Raw genomic sequence first — 21,189 nt, 5'->3', positions numbered from 1 at the left:
CACACACACACACACACACACACACACACACACACACACACACTTCCTCTCCTTTTATTCTTCAGTCTTCATTTTCACCATGAATTTTGTTTTGGCTTCTTATCTCTTCTTATTTTGGCTTGTAACTGAGCATGTTGAGGCTGTGGGTAGCTTGAGAGATTTCTTTTTTCACCTCCTCCAACCAGATTTTGTTATCCGGAGCCTCTCAGAGTTTGCCATGATCCCCCTCTTCTCCAGACCAGTGATCCGTGCCGTGTCTGACTGCCAGATGCTGATGTTTTAAAAGGGCTCCTCTTTCCATTGGAGCTGATGCAGACGTATGCAGAGTGCCCCCACCCAACGCACACTGCCCGACTCCCCACTCCTGCACATGTAAAATCAAAACAGCCACCTCAGAGGGTCTTTTTTTGTTGCTTGGTGGGGTGGAACCATGTGTGAATATCAAATCCCTCACCCTGGCTGCTATCTCCCTCTTTCTCTCTCTCTCTCTCTCTCTCTCTCTCTCTCTCTCTCTCCCCCTGCAGGGGTTGATCATACACACACGCCAGTCTGAAAAGAATTCTGCAAAGATGCCACAGTCTCATCATCGTTGACAGACGCCCTGCTGATTTCAGTCTCCTGAGAGTGATGGAGTTTGTCACGTTAATCGCAGGGGAGGAGCTGAGGCAGGCGAGTGGAGCAGGGCAATTGAAGTTGAAGGACCCAATTGACTCACAAACACACACTAACTCCATTTCAGAATTGGCTCGCAGTTTCTCTCTATCTCTCTCTCAGAGTAGGTTTGCAATTTGCTCTCAACAGTAGCCTATTACATTTCTAGATCTTCACACAGAAAATGACATCCAACATGTGGTGTATTGAAAGATGCTACAGGTTTTGTAATGGGGGCTTTCTCAGAGAAGACATTGTTTTTTTTCCACAAAAGATTAATGAAAAGGGTAATAATGGATTTTATTTAAGATGGATTAATATATATTATTTATTTATTTATTACATACATTTTACAGTGTTGACTTTTATCTATGATCCAAATGAAATTGTATTTCACCTAGGCTACGTGTCGACCATTCAATATTTAGTTAATGCAGCCATTTCACATTATTCATATTAGTTCATAATTGCTAGACGCTCCCTAAGTTTACCAAACGGCAGTTGATGGGATGCTGGAGGACCGAGGGGAGGAGCAGTCGTTGCAGTAACAACATCCTGGACATAAGGGACTAGCGGCGCACATAATGAAATAAGGGAGGTGGAAACTAGCTGAAGATCCCTTCGCGGACAGACCTGAAACGATGGACATAGTTCTATTATTCTAAAACTGATTTGTGAAAGAGTCATATTGGATTCTTAACGTGAGCCGCCGAATTACCCACAAGCACATGTGAGATGATGCGCAGAGAAACGGTCTGCTACAAAACAGCAAGCTAACGTTAGATGCCTTTACTGGAAAAGGCGCAGTATCTAGCAATGCAGGCCGGTGAATCGGTATTAATGAGGAAACCTAGTAGTAGCATTTATGCACGGACATATTAACGCAGATATATTTTTTGTCGCGCAGCCGATTTGACTGTAAATACACTGGCTAATCGAATCGGCGGGTCATCCAGCCATTCTTTGGAGACACCACGGTTATCAGCGACGCAGGCCTGTTGGAAAGAGGCTCTCAATACATTGAGATATTCAACCCAACTGATGTTTTATGCCGCCAGCATAATGTAACGGAAACTTTATTATTCACTCGGGTAAGAGAATATCGTTATTGATTATCGCAACTGAACGTCGTGGGAACACAGTTAGCCTGTTGGCAATGCGATTGTCGTTTGGATTTACATTTTTCAGTTTGTTGTTTGTTTTTCGATGTTTTTGAAGGGGAAGCCACTTGTGTCCAACAATCTAGACATCTACCCGATAGCCAGGAAATCCAGCGAACACACAGTTAACCTCATAGCGCGTGCAATCTCGTTGTCTTTTTGTTAAACTTGACGTCTGAATCTACTATTAAGGTCCATGGATCAGTCGGCAATGTCGGAATGATTTTCACGGTAAGTGGAAATATTAGCTAGCTAGCGCATTGCGTCCTTCTCAAAGACGGTCATTAATGTTGTTAAGGTAATGGACAGCTACAGTTTGCTGTTATTTAGGCTGTAACTAGCCCGATAAACCGTATGAATGGTTGATCCTGCAAAATGGCACTTGGCTTGTGCAGGGGGTAGCCAGAGATCTTGCGATAGGCTATCATGAGTCAGTGAAGTAGCTCGTGCATGGTTCCCAAATGTAATCAAAAGTGGAGGACGACAGCACTCAAATCGAAAGCATATCGTCTTCCTTCTTTTATTTCGAATAAGAGTTTCAACTGAATCAGACGCATTACTGCTAAGGCCAACCTACTTATCTCGTCCTATGTTTGTGGTAACCTGTATCACGTGTGCCAGCAGGTGTTCTACGTGGCGTCACTTGTCTTGCTTGAGCTCGTTGTTACCTGTCAAACTAACTAACTAGACTGTTGAGTCAGCGTAGCACCTTGTCTGCCTTATACAACGCGATATATTTTTGGAGAGATTCATTTGGATTTCTTAAAAGAAGCATAAAGTAATGGTCAGCTTTGTTTTTACTTGCTACTGGAAAGTAAATACCTCTCTATTCTAGAAGCTTTCAGCGGCTCATCCGCGAGAAGGTGAATGGAGGCTAATTTCCAGTTGATTAATGTTACTTTCCCCCTTGTTTCCAGGATGATGAAGAACATAACATTATAACTGATGGGAAGTCGTGCCTGGAGTCAAGGAGACCGACACGAATTTGGAATCTGAGCACACATTAGCCGGAATGAGATAATAGCGCGGCGTATGCAAGATAACCTTGACACTTGTCCCCTCAGTTTCCAATTAGAATACAAAACATGACCACACCGGCTCTCTTGCCTCTCTCGGGCCGCAGGATACCGACTCTCTCGCCGGGTGCGTCCTCGTTTCCCCACCACAGGGCCACCCTGCGGCTCTCCGAGAAGTTTATCCTCCTCCTCATCCTCAGTGCCTTCATCACGTTATGCTTTGGAGCGTTCTTCTTTCTCCCGGATAATTCCAAACAGAAGCGCTTCGACTTGGGCTTGGAGGACGTGCTGATCCCGCACATCGAACCCGGGAAGGAAGGCAAGCACAGCGGCGGCCAGGTCATCATACATGGTCCCGGAGGACACGACGAGCACCGACACAAGTAAGACCCCCACTCTTATTTCTCGATGTAGTTTGTAATGTGTACAGTGTTATTGTGTGAATATATGCCATTTATTTTAGAGGACTATAATAAGAATCCAGACCTAGGGGATGTTCAAATCTCGAACTGATATCTGGAACCAGGTTTTCCATGGTGCCAAATGAATGATGGAGCGGTCAGGGTTATTGGTCTACCAAAGTGTCAGTCTGTTCCCGAGGTGGGGAACCTTCTTCAGGCTATTAGTGTTTTCAGACACTCTCCAAAATGTAGTAAAAAAGCAAGCACTGCAATGTTATGCAGTAGTTTCATCACTAATTGAGAGGATACCACAGAGCCCCATACAATAAGATGGCCCTGTGTGTAAAAAAACTTGTTGTTTGTAGGCTACTGTAACACTGATATTCATATTTGATATGCAGAATTATCAGTACTGCCTACACACACACTCACACCCCCACACACACTTTTCAGATGTGGGTGATGCTACACAATGCAGCCGCTCAGCCATGGAGCAGTAACAGGAGTCCAGTTTAATATGGTCATATTTCACCTGTCCCTCTTTTTCTGTCTAAAACATGTCGTCAATTTGTCAGGTGATGGCATGCTGCTGATTCCGGTTGTGATTGTGGGGCGGGATGTCACTCGTCACTCAGCTAAATGACACGTTAACGAGACACATTCCATCTGTCAAAGCCCAGTCAGTCGCCCGCCCAGGCATTCGGTTGCTGATGTTCCCCCAATTTCAATCAGCTGAATGGTCCGTATTACAGGCTGGCCTGTCCGTCCGATCACCCTTTGGGTTCTTGTCTGGCTGATTCAGAAAACACAGGCGGGTGGGAGGTGGTCATCTCTCAGCGTTCACTCTACTGCGTGTGTGTGTGTGTCTGTGCGTGCGTTGTGTCTGTGGCCAGCTGACTGGCTTACTGGCCTCCTCTTTATCCAGACACCATCTCCAGCACCACACAACAGGGAAAATCCATTTTGTAAGATCTACAGGACCTCCAGTGTCCCTATATCCCATGAGGGCAATAGGAGCTTCCCAACCGCCATTACACAATTGCAGTAGCTCTCCGATTGGTGGACAGGGAAAAGAAAGATGCAGCTTGGCTGAGTGAGTGATTGGAAACGATGATAGTTAGCTGGAGCTGTGATTTTAAGTACTTGGCTATGGTCCCCATGACGAGACGAGAAGAACCATAACAAACCAAATGACTGCTTCAGGATCTGTAATTGCAGAGCCGCTGTTGTGAATTGGATTAGCGTAATTGGAGCATAGAGTTTAATCCTCTTCAGGTAATCACTGGGTTGGTTCATATTTTGTCCACACAAATGTGATATTTGGGCAGCCGTGGCCTACTGGTTAGCACTTCAGACCTGTAGCCGGAGGGTTGCAGGTTCGTACCCCAACCAGTAGGCACGGCTGAAGTGCCCTTGAGCAAGACGCCTAACATCTAAATGCAGAGACCAAATTTCCCTCACGGGATCAAAAGAGTATATATACTTATATTTGTGGGGTTATATTATTTTTTTTTATCATCAGGCAATCTTGAGGTTAATTTTCATGTTACAGTACGTGCTCCCCACAGACACACGGTTTTACACACACACATGCAGGCAGACACACTCTGACACACTCTGCTCAGTCACGACAAGGAGCCCCGTTGTGTCCACCAGTGTGTGTGATGCAGAAACACACTGAATAGGACACTAGTTAAACTCACCTGTAGGCATACGCAAACAATAGAAAGACCTGTACATGTAATGCACCACCACACGTTACACACACACACACACACACACACACACACACACACACACACACACACACACACGTACACGTACACACTCACCATGCACACAAATACGTAACTATATTGATTTTTTTGTTTTTTGAGAACCATGGAGATGCTTATTCTTTATACACACATATACATGACACGTACACATGCACACTCACTTCATCTGATTGTATAGGCTAATTAGTCAAATTCCTGACAGTACTAATTTTTTATGCTCTTCGAGGCTGCATTATGAACTCTCTCTGTCTGCTCTCTCTTACACACACACACACACACACACACACACACACACACACACACACACACACTGCCTGGAGTCCTGGTGTTTTCCTACTGTGTGGAAGGTACCTGCTGGACTTGATAATGCCAGAGCAAGGACAGAAGTAGGCCACCATTGCATGCATTGTGAAAGAATGTGTGATGTTTAGGCCAGCATTGTGTGTACGTGCTAGTGTGTGAGTGACAGAGGAAGGGGTGTGTTGTTTTGACCAGCATTGTCTGCCTGTGTGTGTGTGTCTGTGTGTGTGTGTGTATGTGTGTGTGTGTGTGTGTGTGTGTGGGAGAGTGTTATGAAAAGGGGGTAGAACTTCGACCTCCTTGGTTGCGGTTTCCTCACAGATGTATTTGCAGTGGAGGCTGTTGGGATCGGGGGTTTGTGATGCTGGTGGTTGACCTGAATAGCTGGGCTCCAGAGGACAGTGATGCAGCCTTTGTCATTGTGGCAGCCATTTGAATAGAGTGTACACGGCTTGACTTAAAACTCCTGTCTGTTATTTCAAAGCCACAAAAAAATGTGTGAAACCCTGACACGTTGTTGTTGGACTGTAGGCACTAGTGTGTGTGTGTGTGTGTGTGTGTGTGTGTGTGTGTGTGTGTTGGAGTGGGGGTAGGGTCACTATGTTTCTGGTGAGTGAAGATGGCAGCGGCCACGGCAGTCGCGGAGCGGCTGGCATGAATGCCAACTGGAGCGAGGTGGGCAGAGAGGGCAGAGTTCACAAAACCAGGTCAGAGGCCCACATGCCTGTGTGTGTGTGTTTACGCTCAGCTGTGATAGATTTAGATTAGTTTTTTCCTTTTCTTTTTTCCCCTTTTCTTTTTATTTCAATGTTATTCAAATATATTAATTTTATGTATTAAAGTTTTTGCATACGGTAGTACTTTTAAATTGAAAGTTTTGGCATATCTGCAAAGTGTGTTTGTAAGCTTATGCTGTGTGTGTGTGTGTGTGTGTGTGTGTGTGTGTGTGTGTGTTTGTTTGTTTCCTCTTTCCGTCTGGCTTACTGGGACCTATCTCCAGTGCTTTAAGCATGTGTTTAAGGCTGACTCGGCTACAGCAAGGTATTAGCGGCCGACCAGTTTCCCTGGCTGGGGCACCTGCACCGTACGCTGGCTTTAAATAATATCATAAAATGTTGAAGAATGGGGCATAACATCTAGGCCTAATTCTGACAATGTCCCTGGCGATGCCCATCCCTTGTTTTTAACTGTTTCATCCATTTTTTTGTGCTAGGAGTGCTTTTTTTGAGGTCAGACAGAGTTGACGGGTTGTGTGTGTTTGAGTTTGAGAGAGAGAGAGAGAGAGAATGCATGCATCGTTAGTGATGGGATGTGTTGCTCCTGCTTCACACTTCTGCTTTTGCTGCAGGAGCTGTGGCACTGAAGGTGCCTCAGGATGATGGAGGAGATGAAGGGATAGAGAGTGTGAAAGAGAGAGAGAGAGAATATAATAAATGAAAGGGAAATGGTGGAAGTGAGAGACAAAGAAAAAGGGAACAGGTAGGCAAGGTGTGTGTACGTGTGTGTATGTCCTTCTCAGTCCATGCAGTGGGTTATATGTCAGATCAAGGTTCACCGGAACATTTCCTTGCATCAGTTTATTTCTGCTTCCATTGGCCAAGCCCCTCTCCATCCCATAATAGCGCCTACTACTGTACATACAGGCCTTGCTTCTTGAAGCAGGATTGTGGAGTAGAACATACAGTACTGTTCTCTGACTCCCGCCATTCTCCAGCAGCACCGACTCTCAGGCCCGCTCAGGCCTTATGTTGCCTCAACAGAGCCCATGTCCACTCTAATCCCCCACTCACCTTAGGATACACACAGTAAAAAACACACACATACATTTGCCATATAAAATAGATTCTGTGTGTATCAAAGTTGGGATTAGCTCATGGAAATGAAGAAAAGGCTTTTTGTGTGTGTGTGTGTGGGTGGGTGAGTGAGAGTTACACATCGAGCGAGTGCCGGTGAGATTATCTCGTAATAGTGATGTTGTCTCATGGCCAACCCACGCACTGCTACAAGAATAGGCCTATCCGTGTGAATATTCATCAAGGCCATTCATACGCCAGTCACCTTGAGCTTTTTGTGTGTGTGCGTGTGTATGTGTGCGTGCACGCGTGTGTGTGTGTGTCTCCGTGTGTCTCCATTGTGTAGTGACGGCATGGTGGCCTGTGGCCGGCCGTTCCTTTCGTCACCGTAATTTAGTGTATGAAAAACAAAGCAATCCCACATGTCGCGCTAACAGAAAAACCCTGTGCTAATCCCCAAACCCAAAGCAGTGAATGTATACCCTGGAAATCCAATGGAATTGTCTCTGCGAGACACTGGCAATGAGCAATGATGCATGTTACTTTTACCCCAACATTCCGGGTAACCAGCTAAACTGATGAAGACAGCGCTGCAACGTTGGAGGACAGTACACATTGGTCGTAGTGTTATCCGATTGCGTGCAGTGAGATTTTTAAATGCATGCTTGTTGCCGCCCCTCGAGTTGGGCCATTACATTGTTCTTGGCCAGACCCTTAATCTTTCTAGATTATCAGGGTCTGGATTTTCCAGGCTAGTGAATGTACAGTATGTGGGGCAATTGTGCAAGGCTTAAAAGCCTGCTCTCCTTGGGAAAGGCAAAAGACCGGCTTGCTTGGTTCTTGTGGTTTTGCGAGGTCTAGCTCTGCAAAAGTCGGCCTAAATCTATTTAGAACTCTCCGTTGAGGGGTTATTTAGAACTTTATACAGTACTACTGTAATTTGAGGCCCTGAGGAACCATTTCTAGTTCTGAAAAACACTACCTGCCAAGAAAAGCATTCCTTGGCGTAGTCAAAGCCTTAACATGGGAACTAAACCTACTAAAAAAAGAACCTAATGAAGAACCATCTCTCTTTGCTGGTCTTGTGCCAAGATGGTGGGCGCTCGCTCGCTAATCCAAGGATATGTGCGTCCGGAGTGGTGAGATGTTTTGTTTGAGGCACGCACACACGCACGTGGCTGAAACTCGGGGCTCGCTTGGTACGCGCTACTGCCCACTCATCATCTGCGTGAGCACCAGCCCGTTTTTCAGGAATTGGCCCGAGGCGACGAGCTGTACGGTCACTGCTGTCATCAGACGTCTGAGAGCTGTCAGTCTCCGCCGTCTCTCAGGCAACGTCGTGGGAGCCCTTTTTGGTCCGGTCCGACTGCTTGGCCCTCGGCTCTCTTCCTGTGGAAATCACCTTCTGCTGAGATGTTAAATTGCATCCATGTGTTGTCTTGTTTGTGATTTAACTTTTTAATACAACTTTACGAAGACGAGTGAACAAGGTGAGATCACAAAGATACCGACATTGGTATAAACACGTATGACAATGTCTATTACGGTTGATTTCTAAGGAGATACTAAATGTCCAAACAATAATAAAAAAACAAATCCCAGGCAGCCACTGATTTGACCCTTGCCCTTTTAACCCTGGCCAAAGTCTGCAAAGGTCTGAGGCATGTGTGACGATGGGATGCTTTCAAAATGATATGCATAATTTTACAGCATAGTTTTGTAGAGCAGGCAGAATAACTAATGCATGAGAATACTAAGGCGCAATAAAATAAATAAATGTTAAAGAAAAATGCCTAAATCTTTTGCACAGAACTGTGCATGCTCTTGCACTATTGACCCTCTTTCTCACTCTGGTTTGCTTTTTCACACATTCTCACTAACTCTCTATCACTTGCAAACACACATACACAGACTACACTCCTCAGTCAGACGAGACACCCAACGCCTAAGCTGCGGTTTCTCCGGTCAGCCACTTGCCCACATGCTCGGCCTCAGTCTCCCCTCCCCCCTCTCTCACCTCAGCCGTATAGAGGAGCTCTCTGCCGTCTGTAGCATACATCATCCACTACCATGTACTGTGAGCTGATGGAAAAACCTGTTCCTAGAACAGCGCTGGCGCACTGAGAATATTCATGCATGTATAATGTATGCTGTATAATGCATAATGTAGTCCATATGGTGTGTGCATTATGTAGATGCAAGTGTATAATGTATAGGCTATATGTTCTTCTGCTTGGAGGCTGCAGGTAATCTTGTGAGTCTTATTGTGAATGTGAGTGTGAGAGTCTGTGTGTCCCAGCTGTGGCCCTTGTCTGTGTCTATATTTAGCCACCCGGCCCCTGTGAATGACCGCTAGCTCTGTCAGCACTGATGATGTTAGCGGCTGAGGCTTGCTAATCTGTTATGTTCGGAGTTTTCTTTAAAACGCAGTCGCGCTGCCAGTTCCTCATTGTGTTCACGTGTAATTGCGCGCACACACACACACACACACACACACACACAATTTATTTGTAATCCCTTATGGTAGACTTAAATGAGTTTCTTGTGTATGTGTGGTTTGCCTCATCAGTAGATCAGCTTTTAAGTGGTGGTGTGTGTGTGTGTGTGCCTAGTAGATGTTCTGGAGACTGGAGAATTCATTAGTGCCAGCCTTCCTCCCGATGAGATCATCTCCCCACTCTGGTGTGTGTTTGTAGAGGGGTGAACAAGACAGTGAGACTGTGTGTGTGTGTGTGTGTGTGTGTGTGTGTGTGTGTGTGTGTGTGTGTGTGTGTGTGTGTGTGTGTGTGTGTGTGTGTGTGTGTGTGTGTGTGTGTGTGTGTCTGTATTTGTGTCACCGTTTACTGTCTCCATCCGCCTCTTGATCATACTCTCTCTCTCCATCATCTCTACTACATCCTCCTTTTTCCTCCCCTCCGATTTTGCCATTGCATTCTTTTCCTCTGTGCTCTTTTGTTCCACATTCTTTTATATTTTCTTTTTCATTATCTCACCTTCCCAGGTGTCTCTCTCTCCCTCCCTCCCTCCTTGTCTATGACAGTCATGCTGCAGGTATTTGTGTAAAGTTCATTTGGACACAGTGCCTCTGGTCAGGCCGGTGTAGAAAATGACTGCAGCTCCTTGACAGTGAGCAACATTCCATTCTCACAACACCTTTCCCCAAACCTGCCTATTGAAATGCCAGACGATCGCAGATTCTTCTTCTGCTGCCTTCTACTGTTTCAAACTGGTTTTCCTACACTGGGGTTGTTCTTTGAAATGAGTTTGTCCTGCACGGTTGGTTAGAATAACTGCTCATCAAAGCTGGTCTGTAAGCAGCTTTGAACAAGTGTTAACCGCGCCTCAGAACAACAGCAATGAATGAAGATGACAAGAGTAGGACTCTCTTAAGGAAAAAGACAAATTGCGTATCGTATAATCCCATGCTTTGCTTGTGGTAATGCACTGCTAGAACAAGGCTAAATGCGATTGGGATAAATCTGACTGAAAAGAAACAAGAGACACCCCTTCAGTTCTGTCATTTCCCCACTACATTTCTGTTTTGTTGTCGTGTCTCTCTCTGCTTGCACTTTGTACTTCTCCAGTCGGATTTACACTGTCATGGGCTGTCCCTCTCTGCACTTCTGCTCTTCTTTACCCCTGCCCTCCATGGGCTCTTCCCTCTCTGCACTTCTGCTCTTCTTTACCCCTGCCCTCCATGGGCTCTTCCTTGGCTCTACCAGGGCTAAGGGGATTGATGTCAAGTTTACCTTAGTGCTGCTGCTGAGTATGTACATGGAGATCAGCTTATGCGGTGGCCAAGCTTAATCACCAGGTTATCACCGTGTTGCTGGAGTAGTGGCTAGTTGTCATGGGAGGCATAAGTCTCCTGGCGTCAAGGTTAGTGAAACTAGGCCTATAGATATTAAAGTAATGCATGCTTAGGTGCCCTGTATTACACAGAAACCAGGAAGGAGACTAATGCCTTCCTGTGAGAATGCCACACAGTCACAGTCCTGGTATGCACATTTCGACTCCTGCTTCTTCATTTCTTCAGACAGAAGCCCATTTTTCACACGCGGAACTAGCTAATGTATCAGGTGAGAACTACGGATAAAAAATGGATGCATGCATGGATGGATGTTAAATTGCATCACAAAGACATGAGACGCTCCTATGGGAGATCATGGGAGATGAAAAGGCTTAAGGTGATGATACATGATGAACTTTTGGAGCAATGTTGCTGGGCAACCACACAACCTGTTCCATATGTTCTGATGATCATGAAACTTTGCCTGCTGATGGTTCTTTAGAAAACAAATTGTTGGTGAAAATCAGTAGGAATGTGCCAGAACCACAACCATTCCCCTGCAAGATTGCTCAAAAACGTTGCTGTGTTTATCATCAGATTTGCTCTGATATCAATGCGGTGAATGTAGGGGGAGAGGTCCCCCGTCTCCTTTGTCCTTCTCTAACACATTAATCCAATGCTTATTAATGCCCACTGCAGCTGGTGTAGTGAAAATTGTTCAGGTGAAAGATGAACAGTTCAACTGTAGCAAGATGAACAGTTCAACTGTAGCATTTTGCTCCCATACCCAAACAATGCCATACAGTTAGAATATACATCAGTAGCCTGAATGAGAAGGTTCTCAGTGGGACTGAGGTATTACGGTGTTGCAGTCCTAATGTGCCCTTACTCAAGAGTCTGAGCTGCATTACCTGCACCCACATTAACCTCAATCTCTCAAGAGGCTCAGAAGAAGACCTTTACTGTTTGCTTGTTTGTGTTTGGGCATATATGCATACATGCAGGCGTTTGTGTGTGTGCGTGTGCGTGTGCGTGCATGTATGTGTGTGTGCGCCTGCCTGCGCGTGCACGCATGCATATTCAGGCATGAGTGTTTTTGTTTATCTTTCTGTGTGTGTGTGTGTGTCTGTTTGTGTGTGTGTGTGTCTGTGTGTGTGTGTGTGTGTGTGTCAGGTGCTTGCGATGACTCATGCTTTCAGTATGAGGTGAGAGCCCCTTACTAACATGTCTGAGCTGGAGCTCTTGGGCTCCACAAATAAGTTATGTGACACTATGTGCACTGTAATGCATGATGGCGTATCTGTTACTGCCCCTAAGTGTGTGTTTAAGCGGTCAAGGCTGACCCTGTGTGTGTACAGTATGTGTGTCTGTACATGAATAATGCACCCAGATTCTTGCCTAAGACAACAGCCTCTCTCTCTCTCTCTCTCTCTCTCTCTCTCTCTCTCTCTCTCTCTCTCTCTCTCTCTCTCTCTCTCTCTCTCTCTCTCTCTCTCTCTCTCTCTCTCTCTCTCTCTCTCTCGGTGCCAACTCTGCATGCCAGTTTCCACTCGTCCTCCCAGTCTGACCCACCAGGGTGCCAGACCTGAGCCAGGGCTCTGACAGCCAGTCCACTCCAGTCCAGCTTGTGCAGGTCCCCCTCGCCTCCCCTCGCCTCCCTGATTCCAGCCTCCCTTATCCCTTGTAAATCTCTCATATGCTGTTAAATGGGATATTGCTGATGCCTCCTGACCTTACCGCTCAGAGGCGGGAGTGAGAGAGAGAGATTTCGGTCCAATCAAAGCCAAGGTCAAAGGGTGACTTCGCCCGAGTGCGCGTTTTGCGTGTATTAACAGACGTGGGTGGTATTCTAAGTGAATTGGATGAGGGACCGTTCCCTTGGCGATTAAATGTGACCCCTCTCGGGCCGCGATGCCGTGGCAGCGAGTTACTGCCGTAACCGCAGTAACAGGAACTGAAGAGAGATGCAGACGCAAACCGCCGGCGGAGTCACTTACGCACTCGTGAGGAAGTGAGAAACGAGAAGCCAGAGAACGTCCATCAGAAGTAAAAAGGCCGTGTCTGATGGGGCTATGAAACTGAGAAGTGACTATTTGGGTCGCTGCGAAACTGCAATGTTTTTTTTCTTAAGATTTGCATATTTAGGAGTGAGGCGATGCTGCCTTGCTATTTACTCCACTTGGTCGTTTCGGTCTCTCTCTCTTTTTGTGATGTTCACATCAATTTTCCTTTTCCTCCGCTCGTTTGCCTCTCCTTTCCTCGGGTTAGCTCACTCATTCTGCCGTGCTAGTCGACATCTCTCAGGCTTGTTGGAATATATCACTTTGTCTCTGTCCATCAACTTCTGCGGTGTAATGGTGCCGAGCCTTCTGTAAAGACTAGTGTGTGTGTGTGTGTGTGTGTGTGTGTGTGTGTGTGTGTGTGTGTGTGTGTGTGTGTGTGTGTGTGTGTGTGTGTGTGTGTGTGTGTGTGTGTGTGTGTGTGTGTGTGTGTGTGTGTGTGTGTGTGTGTGTGTGTGTGTGTGTGTGTGTGTGTGTGTGTGTGTGTGTGTGTGTGTGTGTGCCTAAGTGTCTGTAAGATTGTGTGTGGGTGAGAGAGAGAGAAAGCGAGTGAGCAAGAGATTGAAAAGGAGTGAGATAAATAAGTTCCAAAAGGGAACAGAATGAGTGATGGTGTCGGGGATAAAATGGTGGAATGAAAGGGACGGGGGCCATAAGGGCCATAAAGAGCGAAAGAAGAAAAGAGCAGGTGAGGTGAGCGAGGGAGAGAGATGGGGAGAGGATGGCAGAGAGAAAGAGAATGAGGGATGGAGACTATTGGATGGGAGTCTGAGAGTGATGCTGGCGGAACGTTCTGGAAGTGTTGGATGTAGGTGAGTGAGTTGGATATCTGGCAGCCATCCTGTGACAAAATCTCAGGTGACTGTCTCCCGCTGTAACACTAAGCCCAGAGGCCTGTTAGAAGTGCAGACACACATTCAGTCTGACACACACACACACACACACACACACAGAGATGCACACAACCTAGTCTTCACACTCACGTTTAACAAACCTGCACAGAATCTTGCCCTCAACTACACACACACACACACACACACACACACACACACACACACACACACACACACACACACACATACACACACACACACACTTGTCTATTGGTCTTACACAGGCACTGTTCAGCACACACAAGGACTGGCGCATTCTCTTCCTACTGCCATCCTTCATTAAGCCAAATGGGTCAGCACAAAACCAGGACACACCCAGAGACCACAAGAGGGGAGAGGAGGAGGAAGAGCAGGAGGAGGAAGAGCAGGAAGAGAGCCCACAACAGTGGGCAGCCGTGGCCCACTGGTTAGCACTCCGGACCTGTAACCGGAGGGCTGCCGGTTCGAGCCCCGACCAGTGGGAACGGCTGAAGTGCCTTTGAGCAAGGCACCTAACCCCTCACTGCTCCCCGAGCGCCGCTGTTGTTGCAGGCAGCTCACTGCGCCGGGATTAGTGTGTGCTTCACTTCACTGTGTGCTGAGTGTTTCTTCACTAATTCACGGATTGGGTAAAATGCAGAGACCAAATTTCCCTCACGGGATTAAAAGAGTATATATACTTATATACTTATACTTATACTTAACAGGAGACATCCGGAGAGGGAGGGAAACCAGTGAGGGGGAAAGAGAGAAAGATAGAAAAAGAAAGAAGACTAGAAGAAGGAAGGAAAGAAGGGAGAAAGATTAAGACAATAATAATTATAATGGTCTTTATTTATAGGCAATAATAATTATAATGGTCTTTATTTATAGAGCACTTTTCTAAAATCAAGTTATCAAGTGCTTTACAAAGGCAGAATAATAAAAAAAAAAAATTAGATTTCAAAAGAAAACAAACAAAAGCAATTAGTTATAAAATAAAAACAATTAAATTAAGCGGACCATACAAGCATCAAAGAAAAACAAAAACACTTTTAGATGTAAAAACAATACAATCATCTATAAGAAGGTCCCTTTAATAGCCTTTAATAAAAATGAACCCTAGACAGATCAAAATAAATTTAAACTCAAACAAAGTCAGGAAAGGCGATAAAAGTGGGTTTAAGGAGAGACTTAAAGGATGATATTGATTCTTCAGGCAACTCCTTCCAGAGCCTTGGGGCCATGACGGCAAATGATCTGTCCCCTTAAGTTTTTAGCTGGGCTTCTGAAAGTTAAATGTTAAAAATCCTCCACCCAAAGATCTCAAAGTAAGTGCTATGTTCACCTGCACAAACAGGTCAGATCTATAACTGGGAGAGAGGCCATAAAGAGCCTTAAAGGAGAAATTCGGCTGATTTTGACATGGATCTTGATCGCTACACGTCGCCGAGTACTGTCGATAGGAAAGATGCCCCCAGACCTAGCATTGTAGCTCAATGGGAGTACTGGCCATTAGCTGCAGCTACTCCAGTTCGGTAGCACCGATTTTGGCCATTATATTTCCTATTGACAGTATTCGGCGACATCTTGCGATCAAGATCCATGTAAAAATCGGCCGGATTTCTCCTTTAAAAGTAATCCGTAAACGTTTAAAACAATTCTAAAACATATTGAGAGCCAGTGTAGACAGCGTAGTTAGCAAGAAAGCGAGGGAAAGAGAAGAAATGATGGAAAGAAGGAAAGCCTGAGAGTGTTTGAAGGGACCCGGTCATCCAGTGTGGCATTGAGGGCCACTGAAGCCTGACTGGCCCCACTTAGAGGGCCACAGCGGGAGCCGATAGCGTCGGCCGACTGTTCCCAGGAGCGCTCTCCGCTTGAGGGGTCACTCAGACGGCCAGCAAACAAACACACGGACCAGCTCCTCGGCCTGCTCGCTCACGCTCTCCCTTCCTGAGGTTGGGCCAGGCGTTAGAGACAGAGAGAGAATAAAATAAAGGAAATCTGAGCAGTTAAGCGGCATTGTTTCTGCCTTGGGGTGAACTAGGCCAGGCGGTAACTCCATCTCGGGGACTCCATTACGGATCTCTGTGCTTCACAGAAACTCAACAACAGGGGACTCCATTTTGGCTCTGTGCCCTGCAGTTGCCATCTGAGGGACTCTTGTTATTGTTCTGTGCCTGTTCAGGAAACGCTGCTTTGGCTCTGCACTATAACAAAACTCCAGCCAAGGGACCCCTGCGTTGGCTCTTCGCCGTAGTGTTAACTTCATGGGGATTATTGTACAGTTATGAAAAGCCATTTTCAGGGGAAAATACCTTTAACCCAAAGGGGATTCAGCTGTGTTTCCTCTTGCTTATTTCGGGAATGCATGATGGGCTTGTCTGTGTGAGAGACCCTGCAGTCCACTGAAACAATGTCTGAGGAGACGCCATGTTGGCTCTACACCCCACAGCAACTGTGTCTGAGATCAGCCATTATGGCTCAAAACCCCCACTCACCCACCAGAAGGCACGGAGCTTCACGGCACACCTCTGTGTGTTTCATCGTCAGATCAAAGCTCGCTCTCTCTCTCTCTCTCTTTCTCTCTCTCTTTCTCCCACATGCTCTCTCTCTCACGCCATGACTTGCTGTCTCTGTGGTGTTCCACCTCTCTCTCTCTTTCTCTCTCTCTCTCTCTCTCTCTCTCTCTCTCTCTCTCTCTCTCTCTCTCTCTAGTTCCTCGCTGTTACCCTAACTGGGGGTCTTCTCTAACCCCTGTGGTGCAGCTGTGTTTGTTTGTGTGCTACTTGTATTTACATGTGTGGCTGCCTGTGCACTCTGTGTGTGTGTGTGTGTGTGTGTGTGTGTGTGTGTCAGTGTGTGTGTGTGTGTGTGTCTGTGTCAGTGTGTGTGTCAGTCCCACTCTTTACTGCACTGATGTGTCTCCTTTGGGCTGAGGGTGTTCCACAGGGGAGGAGGTACAGAGAAAGAGAGAGCGAGAAAGATGGGAGGGAGGGAGGGAGATGGGGAAAGAGAGATAGAAAGAGGGATGGATGGAGAGAAAGGAGCAGCTGCTCAATCTTCTAAGCAGATTGCAGATTCAGAGCGTAAACAGGGCAGAACAAAGTGGCGGCTGCATTTTAAAGGACCCAGGTAATCACACACACACATACACACACACACACACACACACACACACACCTGGGAAGGGGGGGGCATAGTGAGATGAGCACAGCAGAGTCGTCTCGTCATGCTTGTCATTTACGTCTTATAACTCACTACAGGTTTTATAAACTTCCCCCATTCCCTCGTATGAGTGTCTGTCTGTTGAGATGGCTGTCTGCGTGCCTGCCTGTCTGAGAGGACTCTTTCTGGAACTCTCTGTGGAGTTGTGGGCAGCCTATGGGTGTAGGACAGCAGCGAAGAGGCAAAGTCTCCCCAGGCGCACGCTAATGTGAATAGAGGAGAGAGTGGCTCGCCCTGGTTGAGTCTCAGGAGATGTGTGTGTGTGTGTGTGTGTGTGTGTGTGTGTGTGTGTGTGGACCGAGAGAGAGACTGAGAGAATGAGATTGTATTTCAGGTTAGTTCTCTGGGGGTATTTTGTATTGTGTGTGTGTGTGTGTGTGTGTGTGTGTGCATGTTTGTGGGCCAACATCAGATCATCAGATCCTTATTTTGCGACCCCATTTATTTCAGCCTCTTCACATTTAAATCAGCTCTGCTGGTCACTGTGCCTCTCCACCACAACGCCACTGTGATCCAGCGGCCCAGCGGGCGGACACATCATTTGCCCGCTGCACCTCATGCACTGCACTGTCCACTGGAACTGCACTGCACACAGAAATTTTACTTGATAATGCAGCAGCATAATCGCCATCGTCATCGCCACAAGAACAAAAGGGAGGGTGTGTGTGTGTGTGTGTGTGTGTGTGTGTGTGTGTGTGTGTGTGTGTGTGTGTGTGTGTGTGTGTGTGTGTGTGTGTGTGTGTGTGTGTGTGTGTGTGTGTGTCAGTCTAGGCCCAGATATTAGAGCGTAAGGGAGTCTCTGTTATCACATCTCCTGTCAGTTGCTAATAGGTCTGGCAGTGCAGAAAACCTCCAGCTAGCCCAAGATGATAAAAGGGGGCGGGGGGGGGGGGGGGGGTTTTTTCTATCCTCCCTTTTTTTCTCTCTCATTCAATTCCTTTCCTCTTTTGTTCTCTCCATCTTCTCTCTATCTCTTCCCTCTCACTGTCACTTCACCCTCTCAAAGTCTCTCTTTCCCTCTGTCTCTCTCCCTTCCTCCCTCTCCCTCTTTCTGCCTCCCGATCTCCTCTCTTTCTCCCTCTGTGTCTTTCTGCCTCCCTCTCTCTCTCTCTCTTTCTCTCTCTCTTTCTCTCTCTCTCTTCATCTCTTTAGGGTAAGCTTCAGAATGAGACGAGAGAAACCGCAAAACAAAAGCTCAATGCGCTGCTGTGTAAAGGGTCTTGTGAAGGGCCTCTTGTGAGAGATTTGAGTGTGTGTGTGTGTGTGTGTGTGTGTGTGTGTGTTGTCATGTCATGGATCTGCTTGTTGTCAGTGACCATGCTGTATAAGGCTTTGTGTGTGTTTGATGTGTGTTTGTGTTGTGTGTTGGGCATGCTGTATAAGGCTTTGTGTGTGTAATGTGTGTATTTGGGGTTCGCTCTAGTGTAGGGCTGTCACTTTTGTGAAAAAATCCTGTTCGATTTTTGAGACGTAAGTGTTCATTGAATCGATTGTAAAATCGATTTTTTATGTCTAAAGACGCTTCCATTTTCAACGCGAAATATAGGCCAATCCACAAACAACTAACAGGCATTAGGACGAACGTAAAGAGGGCGCTTGAAGACGCAAGCCAGCAATATTTCTGATGATTTATTGGCGTGAAGTTTCGTGCACAATGACAAACAGAAGTGCAACATTCTCGAAAACCAGTAAGCCGAGTGGACTGCCATTACATCAGTGACATGGCTGCAGGCTTCAACGTAGCTGTGTCTGTGTTTACGATTAGAAATGTCAAACAAATTTCGCCTACGTAGAACTCGATTGCACAGTTTGCGTAGCCTACCGCTTTGTTCTTCTCCATAGTTTGATATACCAAAAATCCGAAGTACTTCCACATCTCCTCAAGTTATTAGGGCCTATCACTCGTCTCTACATGTCGCACAGGTTGATCGCGTTGTCCTCCATTTTTTGGCAAAACACGAGCAGCACAGCAGCTGATTGAAACAGCTGTTCCCGGTGCGTAAAATTGGTGGGAATTTTCTTTTTAGCTTTCGCAATGCTTACTGCACTTCGGAATTCTTTTATATTCTTATATTCTTGTTTGTGAATTTTGTTACATCTATCTTTTTTATTTGTTTATTTAGTTTAAAATTAATAGTGTAAATATTTGGTTAAAATCGATTCCCCATTTTAGTTTTCGAAACTTGTGTTGTTTGGTCCAATCGATTGTGCAATCGATTTTCGAACGTAAAGTGACAGCCCTACTCTAGTGTGTGTGTGTGTGTGTGTGTGTGTGTGCGTGTGTGTGTGTGTGTGCGTGTGTGTGTGTGTGTGTGTGTGTGTGTGTTTGTGTTGTAGGTCTCTATATGTAGCTGTCAGTTCGGTCAGCTCTGAGGAGACTCATTGTGCGGCTGTGTGTTCAGCTTTGTTGGCCTGTGTGTGTGTGTGTGTGTGTGTGTGTTCAGTTTTGTTGGCCTGTGTGTGTGTGTGTGTGTGTTCAGAAAGAGAAAGGAGTGGGGGGACTGACTGTGTGTTTGTATGTGGGTGAGAGGGTGGGTGGGGGTGTGTGTGTGTGTGTGCGTGCGTGCGTGCGTGCGTGCGTGTGCGTGCATGCACTGTGAGGGACTGCAGGGCTGATCTGTCCAGCTTGTCAGAGATGCTGACTTCTCTGGCCCCTAAAACTGCTTTGTGACATTTGATCCCAGTAGAAACTGCTCTTGTTAATTGTAAGGTTTCAAATCACCCCAAAGCTCCGTGTGTGTGTGTGGGGGGGGGGGTCTTGCAGGCATGTTTATGTGTAAAGGGTCAAGGTAATGAGTCTGTGGTCTCTCTCTCTCTCTCTTTCTGCACAGCACTCCTGTCGGGTGAGCTTCACTGTCTGTCACACAAGGAAGATGACGTGAATTTAAGAATCATAGATGTGACAAGATTAACCATTGGACAGAGTTGTGTGCTGCACTATTAATCACAGCCTTTGTCATTAGCTAACAGCTAAATTTAGATTAAAACGAATGAATTGTGCAGCCCTACTATAGAGCCATGCGTATACATCTTCCTCTCTTTATGTGTGAAGAAGGGAAGAGAAGGGGCCACTTCCATTGTCTGAATAAGCCTCAGACAATGCCTCCCACATCTCTCTTTCTCTTTCTCTTGTTCTCTGATTCTTCCTCCCACCTCTTTTCCTTCTTTCTCTCTATCTTGTGACTCTCCATCCATATATCGCTCTCTCATATTGCGTTGCCATGGCTAAAAGACGTTTCTTGGCTACGCCATTGTTGCCATGGCAGGCTCGCTCCATCCTCCATGTTGCCGCCGTGTGTGTGTTTAGTGTGTATGTGGGATAGAGAGAGTGTGTGTGTGTGTGTGTGTTTGCACCTGCCTGGTGTCTGTCAGAACAGGCTCAGAGTGCAGCATCAGAGCCCACACTTCACAAGACAACAGGAACAAGGGTGTGTGGAGCTGCACCCTGCTCTTTTATCCCACTGAGCATTAGGAAGACTAGAGCACACATGAACACTGGGATGTATAGAACTTCTTATGTTGCTAGGGAACCTCTATATAGAACACTGTATAGAATATCTGATGTTGCTAGGGACCTTTATTATCCTATCCATTATGAAAGCTTGTAACATTATGTCTGTCACGTATTTCATGGTTTACTTTTTAATTAAACATATTAATTGAAAATAGAATGAAAAGAAATAATGTCATGATCATGATAGAATAATATCAATCAAAACTGTGTGTGTGGGGGCTAGAGGGAGGGGGTACATGTAATGTGCTGTGTCAATCCTGTGGATGTCTATGTGTAATGGAATGAATGTGTCTACTATGTGTCTACCATAGATATATATACAATCATCTATGTATATATATCTATGGTGTCTACTCTACTGTATGTTTCCTATGTGCTTTCTACTACTCTTACCAGTGAGACCAAAGACACTTTTCATGCAGGCATGACAATAAAGTATATTCTATTCTATTCTATTCTATTCTATTTACGTGTTCCTACTCCTTATGGGACACCGAAGATAGGGTTTCTAGGAATAGAGATGTCAATTGTACGCTCCCCTGAACTCATCATCTCACCTCTGTCTGTTGCCCTAGCATGCAGCTAGCAGGAGTGAGGCTGATGGTGTCTTGGTTGGAGAATGGCTATTTGTAGCTGAGGCAGGGGGG

At 46.1% G+C, this 21,189-nt stretch overlaps 1 protein-coding gene across 3 annotated transcripts in view; it reads left to right on the top strand.

Annotated features, from left to right (window-relative positions):
* The first annotated feature begins 1,221 nt into the window (after positions 1 to 1,221).
* man1a2 (mannosidase, alpha, class 1A, member 2) overlaps positions 1,222 to 21,189 on the top strand; it is a 111,795-nt gene continuing 91,827 nt past the window's right edge. For 2 of the 3 annotated variants that reach the window (XM_076263417.1, XM_076263415.1), the window contains exons 1-2: positions 1,222 to 2,042; positions 2,729 to 3,210. In XM_076263417.1, coding sequence (XP_076119532.1) covers positions 2,897 to 3,210 — 314 coding nt within the window. In that variant the 5' untranslated portion in view covers positions 1,222 to 2,042; positions 2,729 to 2,896. The remainder of the gene's footprint in view (positions 2,043 to 2,728; positions 3,211 to 21,189) is intronic. The other variant, XM_076263416.1, reaches the window with a different exon arrangement.

Source organism: Alosa pseudoharengus, unplaced genomic scaffold (genome assembly GCF_046254945.1).
Source record: "Alosa pseudoharengus isolate Yale_2024_CS ecotype anadromous, Long Island Sound unplaced genomic scaffold, YU_APseudo_1.1 YU_APseudo_1.1_scf_3, whole genome shotgun sequence".
Lineage (NCBI taxonomy): Eukaryota > Metazoa > Chordata > Actinopteri > Clupeiformes > Clupeidae > Alosa > Alosa pseudoharengus.
This window is presented reverse-complemented; position numbering and strand designations above follow the sequence as displayed.